General features: G+C 33.6%; 1 protein-coding gene and 2 pseudogenes across 1 annotated transcript; all 3 read left to right on the top strand.

Moving 5' to 3' along the window:
- Window positions 1-7,919: 7,919 nt before the first annotated feature.
- Window positions 7,920-8,982, top strand: LOC120128693 (annotated as a pseudogene).
- Window positions 8,983-9,652: 670 nt separating this feature from the next.
- Window positions 9,653-11,731, top strand: LOC120128803. Its single transcript, XM_039146433.1, has 2 exons — window positions 9,653-10,283; window positions 11,295-11,731. Exons 1-2 carry the CDS (start codon window positions 9,813-9,815, stop codon window positions 11,355-11,357), a joined length of 534 nt encoding a protein of 177 aa, XP_039002364.1. The 5' UTR covers window positions 9,653-9,812; the 3' UTR covers window positions 11,358-11,731.
- Window positions 11,732-17,548: 5,817 nt separating this feature from the next.
- On the top strand, window positions 17,549-18,943 carry LOC120129033 (annotated as a pseudogene).
- Window positions 18,944-22,153: the final 3,210 nt, after the last annotated feature.

The following is a 22,153-nucleotide window of genomic DNA, read 5'->3' as shown; positions in this document are numbered from 1 at the left end:
GTGCTTATTATGCTTCAGAAGAATCTCCTTGTTCAAACTCCTTTTCCACATGTATCTGTGTAGTCTCTGACTTTTCAGCGCTACCATCTTCTTCTTTTATTTATAGTTTATCTTCTATAAAGATGACATCCCTGCTAATGATCACTTTGCGGGCAATAGGATCCCACAAGCGATACCCCTTTACACCATCAGCATACCTCAAGAATTTGCATTTCCTGGATTTTGGATCTAGTTTTGAAATTTTTTGGGAGTTGTACATCACGTACACAATACTTCCAAATACATGGAGGTTTGAATAATTAGATGGTTTACCAGTCCACATCTCCAATGGTGTCTTCATCTCTATTGCAGTTGATGGAGCTCGATTGTAACACCCCCAACCCGTACCCGACCCGGATACGAGTATGAGGTGTCACATTGACTTCTCAAAACATTTACTTTTACAAAATACCCAAGATTCAGTTTGTTATTTCTAATAAAACCATTTACTTTTTATGATATAAAACATATGGTTTTACAAAACTGATCAGAGCGTATCTAATACAAATCTTTTAACTACATGTCAACTAAATTCTATATAACAAAATACATGTTATTCATTTAGGTTCTGACCTGACCTTCGGTAAGGAGAAACTAACATGTCTTGCTCCTCTTAGCTTCTCTTCCTTCTTTCCTGAACCTACGTGTGAAACACTCACACGCTAAGTCATAGACTTAGTGAGACATATAAATACATATGTAAATTATCAAATGCATTCACATATCATGTAATACAACGTCATACTTGTATACATACTTTTTCATGTAACAATTACATACACACATGCATATCATCATTTATATTTTCTCATACTCTTATATGATTATCCTTTCTATCTTTTATCTCTTGTTCATATGATCTCTTATTTTCATATTATATATCTTTTAACATATTCTTACATCATCATATGAGTCATTTATATTCATTCATATATATACATTAACATATATTCATGTACATCACATAACAAATGACATAACTCATAACACACATTCTTTCATGTAACATATACACACATTCACATATATCATCATATAAAACATGTAACACATTTCTCAGTACAACTCACGTTTTATTATTATCTTTTTGGTTTGCCCATGCACATTACTGATAACTTAAGGTATGTGAGTACATAGAGGTTGTGCACTATACTGTCACCACAACTTGTATAATTCCCACTAGGGGCGCATAGAATTTGTCCCGGAGGACCACTTAGATGTCCCGAAGGACCACATATAACACATATGTCCCAAAGGACCACTATGTCCCAAAGGACCGCGTAGACCCTCGACTCTTGGCATGCCAACTATACCTATAGCTCTCATAACACATGACATGTGCATTATCTTTTACCTCATTACACATTCACATATTCATATCACATAGTTCTTTCACATAGCTCTTTATCACATTTCATATGATCACATAGTCACGTAATTTACTTTCACGTAGCATTTTTCCATGAAATTCACATTATTCATCCTTTTCACACATGGTCACATCACATATATCATATTCATATCACATAACATGTAAGCTCACTATTTTTATCCCTATCAACAGTATATGTTCATATAGTCTCATTACTACATATTCATTTCATTATTTATTTCCTTATCACATTGTTTATTTTATTTCTCCTGTTCTTATGTAAGCACATCTGTCATGTCTTGTTTACTTATGTTCATATGTATATCATATAGCTTATGTGACATATATGTCACTTATATTAGTTCCTATGTCTTATCACACTAACATATATTCATACAAATCATATCACACATACGATAACATATAACTCATAACAAGCATATGCTCATGTTCATGAATCCATACATAATACTATACGAAAAAGACTTGTCGCAAGTCTTATTCCATTAAATATTATATACTATCTAATATGCTTTCACCTTGGCCTCACTAAGTTCCAATCCCCTTTTATGATTTCTTTTCTTTCGATCGAATTTTAACTTGATAATCGTTCCGGAACTTGTTCGTGCTCGATATCTACACAATCATGTATTTATACTATCAATATCCAATAGATATACTATAATCTATCATTTATTAGACTGAAAGAAAGATTTATTCCATTTCTATTGCAGTGCATCGGTACATTCTACAATGTATCGATGCATATCTTAACATGTGCATTGATGCACTACCCATTCATCGGTACACAAATTACATTCAATGTTTCCATTCTAAGGGGATGCATCGATGCATAAATTACATTCGATGCTTCTTTAATTGAGAGTGCATCGATACACATTGAAGATGCATCGATGCACACAACCCAAAAATTTCATTTTGAGCACGAAATGTCTTACTTTGCCTTCTAATTCTACTTATCAACCCCTCCTTATGCCTTAAAACTTATCTATACATATGTAAACCTTCTTATAACACTATAACTCTTCACCTTCTCTCATAATTCACCATAATTCTTGAATCAAAGAATTTAATCGAATTTTCCATGTATTCTAAATTCAATTCTATCACTTCTAACTTCTTAATTGACCCTTTGACAAGTCAAATCCATCTTTAGAACTTCAAAAACCTTTCTATAACCAAAGTTCATTTCTACACCCTTCATATAATTTCTTTTTTAATTTTCTATTCTTGATGTTTAAAACTTATATAAGATTTCCTTAAGCTTATATAATACTCAAAGAATCAAAATCAACTTATAAATCTAAGAATTAAACAACTGAAATTAAACTCACCTTTAACTGAGGCTTGTAGGGAAAAGAAGAAGCTTAAGAAGAAGACTCTGGATACATTTCCTCATTTCTCACGTTTTTATATCCCTTAAAAGAGAGAATAAAAATCTTCTCATAGAAAATACCACAATGCCCTTGTTACTTTCTAACTTTATTATTAAATCCAACATTAAATTTCTTCAATTAAATCCAAGAACTTTTAACTTAATTCGAAATTGAGCATATAGTTTTCAAAATTTACAATTTAGTCACTGACCCTGATTTAGGATATTACATCGATTTACCAAATAACAGGCGGTATTGACTGCTTCTGCCCATAATGATTTTTCTCGGCCTGCATCCCTTAACATTGCTCTTGTTCTTTCTAACAAGGTTCTGTTCATCTTCTCTGCCACTCCAATTTGTTGAGGAGTGTTCGCCACTGTGAACTGTCTCTTGATGCCTTCTTTCCTGCAAAAGTCATCATATTCTTCGCTTGTGTATTCTCCTCCATTATTTGTTCTGAAACACTTGATCATATTACCAGAATCAAGTTCCACCTGTGCCTTGAAGTTTTTGAAAGTTGAAAACACATCTGACTTCTTCTTAATAGGGTATACCCAACACTCCTAGAGTAGTCATCAATAAATGAGACAAAGTATTTTACTCCGCCTATGGATGTAACTGGTGCTTGCCATACGTCAGAATAAACCAATTCTAGAACACTTTTGCCTCTAGAATTTGACGTATTGAATTTCAAATGGTGATGCTTACTTGTTATGCAATGCTCACACAAAGTAAGTGATACATTTGTTAAGCCTGAAAGTAACTTTTGCTCCACAAGGACTTTCATTCATTGTTCTGACATGTGTCCAAGTTTCTGATACCATAGCATTGTAGAATCTAAACTACATGAGGCAACAGAGGCTTCTGCTTCTAGCAAAGTCTCCCCCTTCAGCATGTACAAGTTTGCTGCTATCTTTTCGCCTTTCAGCACCACAAGCGCTCCACGGAACATATAACATCCTAAATACCGGGTTAGTGACCAAATTGTAAAGTTTCAGAAATTGGTGACTAAAGTGGGATAATTGAATAGTTCAATGATTTATTGGAAATATGATGAAAGTTATTTAGTAATTATTGAATGAAGTAAAGGGTAAAATAGTCATTTGACATAGAAGATTTTTATTTTGCTTTATTAGATAAGGAAGCCCACGTTGAAGAGAAAGAAGGAAAATAAACTTCCAGAGTTCTCTTCTTCTTCTTCAGCCGTGAGTCATCATGGCAAATGTGAGTTTTGTGGTTAGTTGATTATTTGTCGAAATAAAAGTTAGTTTATGATTATTAGATGATAACTAAGCTTAAGGAAAGCTTAAGTTATCTTAAAATCAAAGTATGATGGAGCTAGGAGGGATTAAAGATTTGAGGTTCTTGGGTGAAATCTTAAAATAGAGTTCATAACTAGAGTTGGAAGTTAAATTTAACTTGTCAAGGGTCTAATTAATAAGTTAGAAGCCATAGAATTGGAATTAAAACATATTGCAAAGTTGGTTTAATTCTTGAGTTACATATGAGGAATAGAATTTTGAAGTTAAATATGGTTTATATGGATATAAATTGGTTTAAGCATGTGTATATGAGTTGAGAACATGAAAGGGGATGAAATATGAAGCATTTGAGTTGATTTGAGTAGATTTTCGGGCTTAAAAATGAATTTTGAGCTATGTGCATCGATGCACATTCAAGGTGCACCGATGCATCAAGGGTAAATCTCCATAAATTGTTCAGTATGTATCGATGCACAGGAAGTGCATCGATGCACCTCTTAAAAATGGAAATATCTAATGCAATTATTGCATCGATACATAAGGAGTGCATCGATGCACACGTTAAGGGATGCATCGATACAAGGTAGGATGCATCGATGCACTTCAAGGGGAAATTGAAATAAATCTTTCTTTTGGTCTAAGAAATGATAGATTAGCGTATATTAATTGAATATTGATATGTATCAATGTATGATTATATAGATATCGAGCACGAACAAGTCCCGGAACGATTATCAAGTTATGATTCGATCGCAAGAGAGGAAATTATAAAAATGGATTGGAACTTAGTGAGGCCAAGGTGAGTGCATATTAATTCGTTTATGGTGCTAAATGGAAACAAGACTTGTGACAAGTTTATTTCCTATGTTAGAATGCATGAATATATGATTATACGTATATGCATGACATAAATTGTATGTATGCATGATTATATGTGTTAACATGCTTTTGAATGTAATGATATGAGAAGTATGTGCTATGTGATGTATATATATGAGCCATATGACAGGATATATGTGAACATGAGAAAACAAAGTATAAGATATAAGCCATGTAATCCTATGAGAATATGAAAAGAAACTATGTGACTACATGTATATGTGAAAGACGCTATGAGCTTATATGACGTGATATGAAAGTGTACATGTGAATATGTGACATGATAGATTACTAATACCCATGTTATGTGTAAATAGAGCTAGAGGTATAGTTGGCATGCCAAGAGTCGAGGGTTCTACGTGGTCATTCGTGACATATATGTATTCTTTGGAACATTTACAGGGTCTTATGAGATACATATGTGATCCATTGAAATATGTATATGGTTCTTAAGGAGTGGTCCTTCAGGACAAATACAGTACATAGGTCCTTCGGGACAAAATTCATAGCCCCTAGTGGGACCCCATACGAGCTGTGGTGACAGCATAGTGCACAACCTCAATAGACTCACATATCTACAGTTCTCACAGATGTACATGGGCTAACAAAGAGATAATAATAAAAATATATATTACATGTAAAGTATATGTTTTTGTGATATGAATTGTATTATATGATTGATATGATGATGTATATATGTGTACATTTGATTACATGAAATGTTATATTGTTTTGTGTGATAGCATGATATGATATGTTCCTGGATGATTAAGTAGTTAGAGTTACTTTAATGTGTTTAATGCCCCACTAAGTCATAGACTTAGCGTGTGAGTGTTTCACACGTAGGTTCTGGAAAGCAAGAAGATAAGTTTAGAGGAGCAAGACATGTCAGATTCTCCTTTCCACAATTCAGATCAGAAATAGGTTTAAATTATGTATTTTGTCATATGAAATGTAGTTGGCATGTAAGATAAAAGATTTGTACTGGAAACGCTCTGATCAATTTGTAAAATCATAAGTTTTTTATATAATAGAAATTATTTGGGTTTTAGTGGAAATGTCTAACTGAATTCATTGAATTTTGTCAAAGTAAACGTTTTGAAAGCTCAATGTGACACCTCAGACTCGTATTCGAGTCGGGTACGGGTTGGGGTATTACAGAACACCTTCATGATTCATTTCCTTGTTTCAATCTTGCTTGCATTATTATCTAACAATTCGTAGGATAATAAATTTTTTCTTCAGGTCTTTCACGTGTCGCACATCTCGAACAACTTTAACTTTTCCATCATACATCTTCAATTTTATGGTTCCCACACCAATGATCTCTAAGGCATGATCATTGCAGCTATACACAGATCCTCCTGAGACAGGTTCATAATGATTGAACCATTCTCTTCTTGAGGTCATATGATATGTTGCTCCTGAATCAATGAGCCATATATCTGCATATCTCTTTTTACCTTCCACGGTGGTTGACGCTTCACAGCATAGAGCATCTCCATCATCTGAAGTGTTTGCAGTATTACCTTATGGATTGGAGTTTTTATTTAGACTCCAACAATCCTTCTTCAAGTGAGCATTCTTTCCACAGTTGTAGCACTTTAAATTCTTTTTGCTTCTCGACTTCGATCTACCATGTTTGTGACTGCTACTTTGGCCACGTTCCGTTGATCTCCCTCTCATCGTTGTCAACGTTTCTGCTTGTTGCAGATTTACTTGTTTGTCTTCCTTGTTCTTGCACCGATTTTCTTCTTGTAGAACAGCAGCTGCAACGTCATCGAAGACTAGATTGGTGACATTATTGTTTGTCAAGTTGATGATGAGTTGATCATACGTATTTGGTAGACTTTGAAGTAGAAGTTCAGCACGTTCTTGTTCTCCTATTGTACTTCTTAAGGATGTAAGCTGAGAAAATAAAGTGTTCAGCATGTTTAAGTGCTCCGTCACTGAAGTAGATTCTGGCATACAGAGAGTGTACAATTTCCTTTTAAGGAAAATTTTATTGTGCAACGATGTGGCCTCGTACAATTTGGTGAGATGATCTCATATCTCCTTAGCTGTATTCTTCTCCTCAATGCTTGACAATACTTCATCTGCTAATGCCAGATAAAAGTTTGCCATAACATTCCCTTCCATTTCGATCCATTTGTTGTCATCTGTGAAATCTACCGGCCTTTCACTGATAGCTGCTAGACAACCGTCTTTCCTTAGGATGACATTCATCTTCAATTTCCACAATAAAAATTTCTCTCATTGAATTTTTCAATATCAAATTTCGTTGTCATAGCTTCTATTTCGAATAACTCCCATTATTTAACTATCGTGAATAGTTCTCTGGAACCTTCAAAGAAAGGGTAATACCTTCTTACTTTCTTATGTTGGAGGATCCACCTTTTGGTGGCAACCACAAAGACAATAAGCAGATATTACACACTCAAATCTGGTTCTGATACCAATTATTGCGGAAGACGGCTATCGGATAGAGCAAAATTACAACTAATAATTTTAGAAAATAAAAATGAAGATAAAAGAGACACAAAATTTTACGTGGAAAACACCTAAATAATATAGGGTAAAAACCACGGGCAACGGTAGAAGAATTTCACTATAAGAAAATAGGAATACAACGTCTCTCGACTTACCAAAAAAAAACAATGACAATTTTCTCTTGATAAAAAGGAGAAAACAACTCTCAAGAAACTCTTTAAATTCTCTAGTATTGAGAGAAAGCTAGAATGATTTGGGATGGTTTTGAAGCTAAATGAGCTAGGGTATTTATAGTTGAAGCTTAAGGACTAATTTGTAAATATCCTAAATTACAATGACTAAAAATGATTTTACCATTTTCCAAAATTCCACAAATGCTATACCTTTTGGACCAATTCCATTCGGTGGAATTATTTATTATTCTTTCAATTTTCGGTGCATTAATTCTTTTGCACTTTCGGTGCATTTCAACATTTTTCTCCCTTCCTGGACACACTTTTGGGATCATATGTTGCCTTCAAGGTTGACATAGATGGATCATCAAATGCTAAGCCATCAAACAATGTCTCTCCTCCAGATTTGGCCTCGGAAGAATCGATCTCAGAGTTCCTTAATCAAGTTTCAATTTTAGTCAAGTATGCAGCTCTTTGATAGGTTATGTGTTGTTTCTCGTACCTCCTAAGTTTGATCAATTTGATGGTTTTTATCTGTTTTCTTATAGGCTAGTTGATTCAAGAGATATTGCGGAGTTGCAGCTGAAACAACTTGAATGTGAACTGATAATCTGAAAAAATGTGGCCTTGCCCCAACCACCTTCTGCAGCTCTTGTTTCTATGATGCAGGCATCCTCTCCACCACCAGTAGGGCCTCCAATGCAAACTGCCCCTGCTCCTTCTGATCAAGCACCACCTGCTGCCTCAACTCTAGCACCTTCTCCAGCTCCTCCCAAGTCAACTAAATCTTCGCTCCCACCTCTTAAATGTCCAATGGCTGGAACATTCTACAGAAGTCCGGGTCCTGGTGAACCACCATTTGTGAAGGTGGTCCATACATGTTGGTTTTATTGGATTTTTAGGGTGCTGCCATTATGTTTATCCTACAATTGCTTCTCTTTGGCTCTTTGGGCTTATGCAAAAGGCTTTCTTTGTAGGTTGGAGACAAAGTGCAAAAAGGTCAGGTCGTGTGCATCATTGAGGCAATGAAGTTGAATGAAATAGAAGTAAGTTCTTATTCATTCTGCTTGGAGAAAGAATATCTTTTGTCGAACAAAATTTATTGTTTCTTAGCTCATTTTTTTTTTATCTTAGAACTTCTGTATCCCAAATGTAGTAGACTAGTAACAGGAAGATTGTAGTACATGGGTGATAAAACTTACAAGTGCTAAGGTAAAATTTCTAAGCGATATTGAAAGCTGCATTTCAATTTGCTTGACCAATGAGTGATGACAGCCTATAATTAACACACTTGGCACTTGCAGAGTTGCAGTACCACTGTAATGTGTTGTACAGCCGTTAATCAAGATGCTGTTTTGTTGCATCCATAGTTTATTGAAAATTTCAAATTGCCTCTTACATTGCTAACTGTAAATGAAAAATCATTGTTTCATTAGGCTGATCAATCGGGAACCATAGTTGAGATCCTTGTAGAAGATGGTAAAGCAGTCGGTGTTGACACGGTGAGCAGTCCTAACTACCTTCATTCCAAATATGGAAGGATGGATATCGAATTTTAGATTCGAAGTAAATTCGACTCTCTTTTGTTTTCCGGGATGTTCTTGTTTGTCGTTTTTACAGCCTCTGTTCGTGATTGAACCTTGAACTCAGACTCTTGAGTAGGCAACACCAAACAATGGAGTTAAACTAGGAAGGACAGGCAGGCTGGCAGGTTGAGTTTCAGTGTTTTGGTAATGTTGTGAGATGCGGCAGCTTGAGTAGTTGGGAAATCTTCTCTTTTTCAAAGGTCATTTACTTGAGCGATAGTAACAGATTAAAACAGCATACTAAACATATTGAAGATGAAGAGATTTAATCCTAACCATTAAAAACAAATATGCCACGTGCCTTAATCTTAAACATTAAAAACAAAATATGCCACGGTCTTAATCCCATTAAGCACTGGATCGAAATGGACAAAAGCTACCCCAACCCGTAATTTGGAGGAATTTTTTCCCACGCGTGAAAACGCTCGTAATTGGCGCGTGCTTAACATCTTCACGAAACAGCCCGATAAAATCCAAACCCTTGCAAAATAACCGTTCCTTGGGGTTTCCGTTTTTCTTCAACCTTAAATCAATCGAAGCATCACCAGCAACCCAAGAAACACACATAAATTTAGTTTTGGGGGAAAAGGGAGGGGAGGAAATAAACCCCAATCATGGGATTTGCAATTTTCTCTCCTTTTCACTCTCTTTTCCTAATTTTCTTTCTTAATTTTCTCACCGCCCAATCATCATCCCCTCCTTCAATCTACGACCACTTGAAACACAACGGCCTCCCTGTGGGTATCTTCCCAAAGGGTGTGACAGATTTTTCAATTGATCCCGAGACGAACCGTTTCAAAGTGAACCTAACCCAACCCTGCAACTCCGACTCCCAGATCCAATTCCATTACGATTTCAACATCACCGGAATCTTATCTTCCCGGAAGATCGCGAATTTGACCGGTATGTCCCAGCAGGAGCTGTTCCTATGGTTTCCCGTTATTAACATACGTGTCGATGATCCAGACTCCGGTTTGATCAACTTCGATGTTGGCGTCGTTGATAAACAGTTCTCCTTGTCCTTGTTCGAGACCCCCCTTGATTGCACCGCTGTTGATCCTAATGATTCCTTCTCGAATTATCAGGTGGATTCTGCATAAAGATTTTACCTTGCTTATATTTCTCACTTTTACATGATATTTTCTTTCTTTAATGTACATTTCATAGGTTACAGACTGCACATATTCATTTTAGTATTTTAATTATTTTCTTTAACTAGTATGAGTGCATATTTGATTACAAATGAAATGTAAAAGAGCTACATTGAAAGTCGATAGACATAACAGAAATAATTGGTAGCATATAACATTAAAATCATGTATTCTGTTACTTAAGAAATATAATAGTATTTTACCTTAATCATCTGAAATTGCCATTTTCTCTTCTATGCGTTGCGTTAATCTAGCAGAATGATGTTCTTCCTATTACTTGTGTAGCTGTGTGCTCCATGAATTTTTACCAATTATTATGTCATTTCCTTACATTTGTCCCACAGTCTGTGAGTCTTTGAAAATTTTGGTTCTTGGACATGTTGAAGCATTGTCATTTCTTTTCCATGGGAAAGTGTTTTTTGTCCGAGCTTTATAATATCCTAATTCCCAAGTTCTTTTAAGCTATGTAATTTTATTTTCTTGAAAAGTTTAGTGCCTGCAACAAATCTTAATTTGGTATTAGTTTTAGCTCCGTTGAAAGTCTTATATTTTCAGAGTTCCTTGTTTAATGGATTCTGATTAGTGAGAATAATGATTTCACTGTGAATGTGTCTTTCCGGTTAGCTGATTCGAATGATTCTTTTTTTTTTTTTTTGGTTTCATCAAACTCGTATTACCTGTAATGTTTGAGAAACAATAATCAAAGTATGCAATTCTTTTGATGCTGCATATAAACAGAACTTTATTCTTACGACTTTATACTTAAAATTTCTGGAATTCAATTTTCTGAAATATGCATCCAGATACGCATGCACACATGTTAAAAATTTTTGGATTAATAAAAATTAAATATTTCCTTATTGAGCATGCAAGTTTCATTTGCTCTCTTAAGATAATAAGATGGATTATATTGTCCTTGCCTCTGTATGTGTCTCTACAATACAGGAACCATCCATGTTAAGTGGTACTGAAACTGTTGAAGAGCACAAGCTGAGGGCCACATCATAGACTCTGAAGATAAATATTAGTGTATTGAAGTTTGAAGGTGGTTGTTACACGTGTGTTTCTATTCCCATGTGAAGATTCAGTCTTCAAGAGTATAGTTTGATGGGTCATGGGCTTCCAGTTGTGTGGGCGCACTCGCCATGTTGTTCTGATTATTCAAGCTAATGTATGTTGTCATAGTAAGAATAACATTTTTGGCAGAGTTTAACAACTTGAGTCTTTTATGCACGAATTAAGGTTGAATGTGGGGCATTTGTTTGGCTTTGGTTTTCTTAGTTGATGTTTGTAGAAATTGTTGCCGCTTGTTGTCTCGAATCAATGGACATACAAATGTACTATGGTTGTGCTCTGTAAATGGAAGTTACTCTTTCTACCTATTTTGTTCTTATTACTTTGGATATCTTAAATTCGAGTAATTATGTCTACGAGTGTGTAAAAGAAATGTTAATTTTTTATGTTTGAGTTTGACTCGTATTCAAAGTGGCACAAATTAATATTTAAATTTGGGGGAGTAAGAATCCTAGTTTAATTAAAAGTAAAGAACTTTATTAAAATAGATTTAAACTTTATTTAGTTTTCCTCAAGTATTTATCCCTATAAATAGATACTAAGTGTAAAATTTATAAATTAAGCGCTAGTATGGTTTTAGAAAATATTTTATGTTTTTTTAGTTTTTTTTTCAAAAAATAGTTTTCATTTTCAGTTTTTTGAAAATTAGAAAACATGTTTGGTTAATATAAATGAAAACTTGATTTCTGAAATAAAAATAATTGAAATATATTTGGTATCTATTTTTTAAAATATAGATGAACAAATAGTTATCAAATAATTATATTAAAAAATAGTTTTTAAATAAATTTATTATGAGAGTTATGCAATTATAAAACATAAAAAATAAAGTTTATAAAAAATTTTATAACACAAATTATTTTAGTTTATAATAAGAGTATAATATTAATTCATATTAGACGTCAATTAAATTAAAAAATGCATAAAAAATATTGTTGTAAACAAGAGCACATAAAAGTGTTGTTAAAATAAAAAATATGTTTAGTGGTATTTAAGGCCCTCAAACTTTTGGGGGAGGGGGGATTAGTGTAGATCTTGAACTTTTTTACACTTAATGTAACTCTTAAATTGAGGAAAAAAATAATATAACCCTTTGACTAATCGAATCAAACATTGATCATCACGATACTTACATGACAATTCACAAAGCTTACATGACAATACACAATACTGAGCTAATTGTTCACGATCTTGTTGTTGTAGAACATAATGGATGATGATGTGGTAGATGGACTTAATTGATTTTTTGCTAAGTTCGAGGACCTAATTGATTATTTTATAAAGTTTAAAAACTTAATTATTTTTTTTGAAAAATTACTTAAATTTACAATATAAAATATAAATAATTATTAAGATATTTAATACATTAAATATAAAAATACTAAAAATCTAAATTATTAAATTATTCAAATTGAGTGTAAAAAAGTTTATGGACCATATTGATTTTTTTTTTTGTAAAAGTTTGAAGGTTTTAGATATCATTAAGTCAAAAAATTATTGTTAAAATGATTTAAATCAATACAACTTAACTTAAAATTTTGGATATTGTGTTTCCATATTTTTCAAAATTTCAAAACAACTTTAATGAAAATAATGAAAACATCTTTTTTATGTTATCATATTTTCATTTTTTTCATTTTTCAGAAATCATTTTCTAATTTTACAACCACACATATTTGTTTTCAACGCTATCCATTTTCTAAGAAAACAAAAATAAAAATAGCTTATATTTTCTAAAACCAAACGGGCCCTAAGTTTTTCTTTCACTAAAATCATCTTGTATTTTCTTCATTCATATTAGTGAAATTATTCTCTTTCGCCCGTGGTTTTTTCCTTTTGAGTTTTTCAAGTAAATCTTGGTGCTCTTTATTTTTCTTTTTTGACCGTGTTTATTTGTTTGAAGATAATCGTTCTGATATCATAATAAATTGATATCAGAGCTTCGAGTTCAAGATTATGGAAACAATAAAAGTATGATATTCCGATATTGGATCAAAACATCAGGATATCATTGCGGCTGGTGAAAATGTGGGATGTCCTTACACAATTGAACTTAAATGATGCATTGGAAGAGTTTGATAAAAAGACATTGTCGGATTGGACGAATAAAAAAAAGCATAAAAATCATAAAGCCCTGTCTCAAATCCATTCACACTTATCAAATCAAATTTTGTAGGTCGTGTTAAAAGAAAAAAAACATATGCTTCTTTGTGGACAAAATTAGAGCAACTATCCATGCAGAAATCAATGACCAGTAAGTCGCACATAAAAAAACGTCTTTATTCGCTCAAGTAAACGAAAGGTTCGTCTTTTGAATAGCATCTGATCATATTTAAGGAAACTGTCTTTGATCTAAAAACTTTAGAAGTGAAGTATGATCAAGAAGATCTAGGATTTATCCTCTTGTGTTCACTGCCTCATTCCTACTCATCTTTCATAGACACAATTCTGTACAGTCATGAAACACTCACTCTTAAAGAGGTGTATAATGGCTTGCACTCATTTGACAAGAGGAAAACATCTTGTATCTGGTTCTGAGCCCAGGCAAAGGGTCTCGTTGTGCATGCAGACTACGAAAGAAAAGGTGAGCGTTCTTCTAGTAATGAAGGAAGAGGCAGATCAAAATCTTTCAACCGAGATAAAACTTGTCACTTTTATTAAAAAAAAATGTCATGTTAAATCAGAATGTTACAAGTTACATAATAAAATTAAAAGAGAAGTTGAAGAGCAAAATTGTATAAAATCTGGTGAGATCGGTGTAGCAGAGGAGTGCGATGATGGAGAACTCTATAACAAATGATGAGTGGATACTTGAATCTAGTAGTAGTTTTCATATGAGTCATAATTATGATTGATTTACAACGTATAAAGATGTATCTAAAGATTAAGATGTTCGATGGGATTTTTCGAACACTTGGTAATGTATCACATGTTCCAGATTTGAGTGGAAATCTAATTTCGTTAAGTACCTTAGAATCAAAATTATACAAATTCTCCAGTAAATGTGGAGCTATGAAGATTTACAAGGGCTCTCTTGTTGTGATGAAAGGACAGAGAAATACTGCCAAGTTTTATGTTTTACAGGGTTTAATAGTTAGACAATACAGTTGATGTTTAATCCCATGTTAAATAACGTGGGCAGAACGGTTATGTGAAGCATAAAAAGTTTAATTTCCTAGACATAACGAATTTGAAGATATAATTATCATTGATGATTGGGATCGTGTTGTGCACGATGTTGCTCGTGGTGATACATTTGTAAGCAAAGTTGACACTTATGATAACCATGTCGATGTGAAGGCTCAATCAAAGCTTAGAAAAAGCTTGGATTCGGTCGGTATCCATTACTGAAGATTATCCCTTTGATGGGTGTGATGGAAGAGGTGGAGAACTTGTTCGTTGAAGTGAAGAATTGTTTTTTTATTGAGTTTGGGTGTCTCATCGAATTTGAGTGTTTTATCTCGAAACCGTCGCACTTTCAGAATTGGCATCAAGGTGGAGATTTATTATAATTTGACTCGAATTTAAAGTGTCACAAATTAATATTTAAATTTGGGAAAGTAAGGATCCTAATTTGATTAAAAGTATATAACTTTATCAAAGTAGATTTCTACTCTATTTAATTTTCCCTTGTAATCAAGTATCTATCTATTTTAAATAGATACTAAGCGTAAGAGTTAGAAATTGTTTCTTTCACCAAAATCCTATTGTATTTTCTTTCTTTATATTAGTATGCCTGTGATTTTTTTCCTTTTGGGTTTTTCATATAAATCTTGGTGTTTTTTATTTTTTCGATCGTGTTTATTTATTTGACGATAATCGTTTCGATATCATAATAAATTAGTATAAGCGTTTTGGGTTTAAGATTATGGAAACAATAAAATATGATATTCCGCTGTTAGATTAAAATATCATGTTCTCGTTATGGCATGTAAAGATTTAATATGTCACTGCATAATTGGACTTAGATGATGTATTGGAAGAGTTTTATAAAAAGACATCATCATATTAGACAAACGAAGAAAAACACAAGAATCATAAAATGTTATCTCAAATTCATATATAATTATCAAATCAAATTTTGTTAAGACAACTCTCGAAATACCTATCTTTCATAATTTTTCTTCTCAGTTTTTTCTTTGATGAAACACATCATATGAGTTAACATGTACAGTCTAGATGCAAAGATTTGGAGGCACAGCTCCCGAAATGAATGATGCTTCTAAAAGATTTTGGATAAAGCTACCAACTCGTCCTTGCACATTCATATGCTGAAATGTTGCAGTCAGTTGCCGGAAATTGGGTTCCACAAAACACACCAAAATGATAGGGTGCCATGTGATTCATCAATTCAATATATTTATCCTCCAGTTATTCATTATTAGGATAGGATTTTGATATTATATTTCCAAAAAATGTCCATGTAAATGGGCGCAGAATCATTATATTTTATATTTTCAATGTTAATACCGTAAATACATTTAAACAATTTGGTGTACTTCAAACTATAACTACACGTGTTTGTAGCCTGCAACGCATAGGACAAAGTTTATTTATTTAAATATTTCTACATTAAGTTTTTACCTAATAATAATTTTATTTGTCATCAAATAATTAGTGCTATAGTAAAAGATTTATGTTGATTAAAGTCTATAATTAAAGATCAGCTAGTAAGACCACGCTATTACAAAATATATATTTTTTTATAAGGTTTAATTGTAAAATAAATGTTTAAATTATACTCTTTTCTTAAATGGGTGTATAATTTTTTTGGGATCATTTAGGTGTTTAACATTACAAACGTTATTATTTTAATGCATGGAATGTAACAACTTTTAAAAATTTCTCCTAAATTATACATGTCACACTCTGATAATTTAATTTTTTTAAAAAAATAAAAAATTATTATATTTATAAAAACTATATTTTTTTCTAAAATTACAAAAATATCCCAAATTCTTAAAGATATCAAATCCCTAACCCTAACCTCCCTTAAGAGCCACGATCGTCATTGTCGACATCATCCTTGCCATCTTCCTGGTCAGCCATCGTCTCCCTTGTCGTCATGTGCGTCATTGGATAGTTTGGGGTCGTAAATTTAAGGGTTTAAGTTCGTCGGAGATGTGATTTAGGGTCGCGATTTTATCTTTTCCTTTATTAGAGACGTGACATTTATGGTTAGGTTTGGCTTGTCGTAGGGTGGAGGTCCGATTGACGTCATACAATGATGGTTGACATGGGTTTAGAGATTGAAATTGAAGTTTTCAAAGTTTTGATTTTTTTTAAAGTTTTTTGAAATTGTTGGGGTTTTTAAAATATATATAATTTTATTTTTTATTTTAAATAAATTTTTTAAAATTATTGGAACATGACATATTTAACTTAACGATATCTAAAGTCTAAAGTGATATTGTTTCTAACGATAGATACCGAAATGATTAAAAAATTAAAACACTTATTTAAAAAAAAGTGATATATTCTAAATACTTATTTTATAATTAAACCTTTTTTACAAACTATTGCGACGTTTATAAAGACAGCAGAGGATATATAACTAGGAAAGAAATGCCGTTTTAGATAATATCGCAAAATATGACGACGTTTCTGATAACAGACGTGTCGTTTCCACACGCGGCGAAAGTGCAGATCTATTTTAAACATAGGAAAAAAAAGGCAATAAACAAACGTCACCATATACTGTACTTTGCGGTGATCATGCCTATAAGCATCGGTATCCTTTAACAACTACTAATCAAAAGTTGGAAACATTGGCATGAGGAAAGAGAAGTACAGAGCAGAGAAAAGTGAAAAGTGAAATCAATGAAAAAAACAAGACTCTACATATCGGACGGTTGCTGTGGGGAATATACACAATTATTTTCCATGAGATGTCGGAAATTCTGATGGCTGTGAATTATCTGCTCACTGCCATTGTCTACAACTCTCAAATCTTGTGGTCGTGGATAAATGATGAAATCCGGGGATGTCGATTTCCTCGTTTGGCATTCAATATTCACTGCTGGAGTGAAGACTATGTATGCAATTATTACGCATCAATGATTGATGTCTTTGGACAAACCTCCACATATACCTGAAAAACGCAGACTTTCAGAGGCCGTTCCACTCTCAGATATCCATTAATTCTTTTCTTTTGACCTCTGATTGGTTGGAGATGATGATGGAAAATCCAAGAGTGATGAAAAAGATGAATGGTGTCCAAGTATCTGCAGACGAGGATACGGAGATTAGCATCTTTGATGCCAAAAAGTATTTCAACGAAAGCAACAGCGAACCACGAGTGTCCACGATTGATATACCCAATCTGGTTCATGTTTCAGCGGAGCACTGCGTCGGAGGAGATAATTCTGCCTTGGCCTTGGCCGGTAGATTTTCCTCTGCTTCGTCGGCTTCTGACGTGTATGGTTATGGGATGACATACCGACTTCGTTCCTTCCACGCAACACCAACGCCTTCATCGGAGGCTAGCTGGAATAGCCAGACTGGTTTGTTGTCAAATCCCACTGGTGCCATTGCAGTTTCTATGACCACGAGCGATGACAGGAGAAAAAGGTCTGGTAAAAAACGATGGCTTGGCCGACCATGTTGCCCCTGCTCGGGAAAGAAATCCGTTCAAGACGAGCCCAAAGCACCGTTGAGTTTGGACCAAAACTCAAGGTAGATGATGATGATCAGAAACGGCAAGAGATACCCGTCATACAACTAACCAGCAACCTTCACAGTATCTCAGAAGAAAATCACGAGTTTCATTCAAGCTTAGAACAGCGTGTGGTAGCAACAACAACAAGAGTTTTAGGGATTGCTCCTGCTGGGTTTACTTTTCCAATACTTAACAAACAACCAAAACTATCCCACGTTAAAATGACAGTGAACAGAAATATTAGTTCTGATCTTGTTATGGATCATGGCGATCCGCCTCGACAGTCGTTGGATGTGTTCCAACCACCAAAGAAACTTGTGTCGAGAATCACCGTAGCAGACGATGATGTAGCAAGCGATACCAGCTCGGACCTGTTCGAAATCGAGAGCTTATCAACAACCACCCAGAGGCAGACCACCGCATCGACATATCAAATGTACAACCATCGAGATTCGTTAGACGAGGCCTTGCATTATAACACAATAAGATCGATGCCAGGTGGCTATAATAACGGGGCCACAGGATTCAGCCTTGGGTGTCCGTATTCTCCGATGGTGACGGAGTGTTACGAGCCAAGTGAGGCGAGCATAGAGTGGAGCGTGACGACGGCAGAAGGGTTCGAGAGGGGATCGGTTGGGGTATCAGAAGCGGAGGAGAATGTTGGAAATTACAATAGAGGTGGAAAGAAGAAAACAGGAGAAGGAGGTTGCTGAGCTGCCGAAGCCAGAAGGCGGTGAGAGTGGTGGGGCCGAACCCTGCCAAGTACATGCCCCCTCGGGGACAGTCAGCTACTACAACGAAGCATGTGGCCATTTTCAACAATCCACGCCTTTCCCGTTTGTCCATCCCTTTCTCAGCTTAACACCCCCGAATTTTCTGTATTCTCCTGTGATTTTCTAGTTTTCATGATTTACTCTTGTACGTAATTTACCCATGTTTTCGTGTAATTTCTTTTTTCCTATTAATTTTTTTGGCTTCTTTATGTTTTATTGTTAGATCAATTATATTTCATTAAATATTCATCGTTGTTGTATCTTTAATATTATGTGTTCTATTTTTATTACAATTCTAACAATTGATATTATTAATTCTTTGTATATTTGTTAAAACTAATCTTACTTTGACATATAACTCATTAAAAAAATTAATAGTAAAAAAGAGGCAAATTCCACGAGATAATGTTCTCGAACTTTTTATTTCATGAGATAATGCTTTGGACATATTATTTGCTGAGATAGGGTGAATTCTACAGTGAAGCCGTAGGTCGCCATGACATCCGGGCGACCAAAGAGGTTGCCATGCACTCAGGGCGACCAAGGAGACTCAGGGCGAGCTATGCATGCATGTGGGAGCTATGCATGGGCCATGCACACGTCGAATTTTCTTGGTGTAGGTCGCCATGCACGCTGGGCGACATGGTAGGTCGCCATGCATGCCCGGCGACCAAGCTTTAACCCTCTGTTGCATGCCCTGCATGCCATAGCTGGGAGATTCCTGCCCGGCGACCAAGCTTTAACCCTCTGCTCCCTCATGCATGCGTTGCATCCATAGCTGGGAGATTGCAGCGTTAATTTAGCTGCTAAATGCAGCAAATATTGTTATTGAATTGCAACCTTTCAACGCTCAATAGTTACACGATTCAACGCTTAATATTATTTGCTTCAACAGTCAAATTTAATGACGTTCTCCAACGCTCATTTGCTTTATATAAAGGTTATGGGGGTTTAGGGTAGAAGCAGAAGAACATATAGAAACTTTGCCGAGAGAAAGAAAAGGAAGAAGAAGAAAAGAAGATAAAGGCTCAAACATCGTTCGTGAGGTAATTTTTTATTGTTTAATTTAGTTTATTATATGAAATTATTAGTTTGTTAGTTTAGGGTTTAGGGTAAAACTAAAATTTAGTTAATTAGTTTGTTAGTATAAATTATTAGTTTGTTAGTTTAAGTTATATTATATTAGTTTGTTAGTTTAAGTTATATTATATTAGTTTGTTAGTTTAAGTTATATATTATATTATATAAAAAATAGTTAATTAGTTTCTTAGTTTAATTTATTAAATATAAAAAAAATAAATAATTAATTTGTTAATGTCTTTAAACATATATTAGGTTGTTTGTTAAAGTTATATTATAAAAAAATTAATTAGTGCTTAATTAGTTTGTTGGTTTGTTATTTTAACTAAGTTATATTATAAAAAAGAAATAGTTTATTAGTTTAAGTTATATTATAATATATTAGATTATATAAAATTGATTTGTTTAATTTATTGTTGTTTAAAGAAATATTTTGTTTACACATACAGGGCATTATTCCACAACATTTGCCCACGTACAGATTGATTCAAAGAAAGAAACAAGAAAGGAAAGGAAGAAGCCATAAATACGCGGGTAAATTATTATTTTTTGTTGTTCATTTTTTGTTGTTGTGTATGTGTAAATTAGTTAGTTAGTAAGTTTATATTAGATTATATAAACTAATTTGTGTGAGATAATTTTCGTTTAAAAAAATATTGTATTTAAAAATATTTAGTGTTGTTTTAAAAAAATATTTTGTTTAATTTATATTATATGTGTAAATTAGTAAGGAGTAAAAATTAATTGAATGAAATAATCCAGCCAACGTATTATCTCGTGAAATAATTCTTTCGAGAACATTATCTCGACAGTTTTACCTAAAAATTTGTTTGATATTTTAAAAAAATAAAAAATATTATCAAACTAATATTATTATTTGTAATCATTACTAAATGATTAGTATCAAATCTAAATCATTAAATATTTATAATAAATAATTATTAGTAATTATGACTAAATCATATTATTATTAAATCATTAAATATCAAATCAATAGATTAATAATAAATATTAAACCATTATCCCAAAAATAAGCAAGGTAAGTCGAAGTCTCAAAATTAAAGTCGTCGTCTTGAATGTCGTCAAGAGTTGGCATGAATGAAGCCCTATTGTTCCAAGCATTAATGTAGGTTGCATGCTTCTTAACCCAATTAACATTTTCTTTATGGCGACCATCAAATCTGTGCAGGTCGTCATGCGTCTCAATCCAATTCACCTGACGACGACCATCTAAGTTTTGGAGGAGATCATGATCTCATGGACTCTGCGGAATAGGTTGGTGGAAGTGAAATTGACTCAACACTCTATCCCCAAATTGGATCTTAACAAAAACAAAATTGATCAATTGTGTAACAACACACCAATATTGAAAACCATCTAAAACATCGTGCGGCACCAACGCCAAAATTTCTTCATTTATGTATGGTCTCCAATTAAACTGTAAAATTAAAAAAACAATAAAATTGATTTAAATCTAATAATATAATTACTTTAAATAATAATTAAAAATAACATATTATACATACCTCCTTTTTGGCCTTAATGTCGATCTTCAGCCTGAACTCTTTAATGTTGTTATGCACCAACCTCGTGCCTTCAATTTTATGCCTCTATCTGTATATCAATCAAAACAAAAGTATGATCATTTTGTTCAATAATTTTAATCAAAATAAATATTTATAGTTAATATTTTAAATTAAAATAGAGGATTCATATTACCTTCCAGCAAGTGGAAAGTCAACTGCAGTCCGACTAATTAGTGTCAAAAACGGAATTCTATGCCAAGTCCATGATTGTAGCAACAACAGACATCCACCGATTTTTGCTGTATTATTATCATTCACGACTAATGACGCCTTGCACATCTCACGATACAAGAACGCCAATATCGCTGATCCCCAGCTATATTGCATGCTATTTTCAAAATTTCTTAAAAAAAGAAGATACTGAGTGTGAACATAACTATCGGATTTATCAGATATCAAAATTCCCCCAATCAATTGTAATATATATGCTCGTGTTGCATATATAATTTCGTGCTCCGTACAATTTAGTTGAAGCTGAAATTCATTCTTTAACCATGACAACCTCACACACCACCCTCTATACTCTAGTGGTATGGGTGATTTCCCAAGAAACAAGCTGAGTTGTGCCACATTATTAAACTCATGTGACATTACCACCGGCATCCCATTTGTTTGGACCCCGAGTTGCATTGC

The sequence above is a fragment of the Hibiscus syriacus genome, unplaced genomic scaffold (assembly GCF_006381635.1).
Source record: "Hibiscus syriacus cultivar Baekdansim isolate YM2019G1 unplaced genomic scaffold, ASM638163v2 tig00110482_pilon, whole genome shotgun sequence".
NCBI lineage: Eukaryota > Viridiplantae > Streptophyta > Magnoliopsida > Malvales > Malvaceae > Hibiscus > Hibiscus syriacus.
Note: the sequence above shows the minus strand (reverse complement) of the source record. Positions and strands in the feature narration are given on the sequence as shown.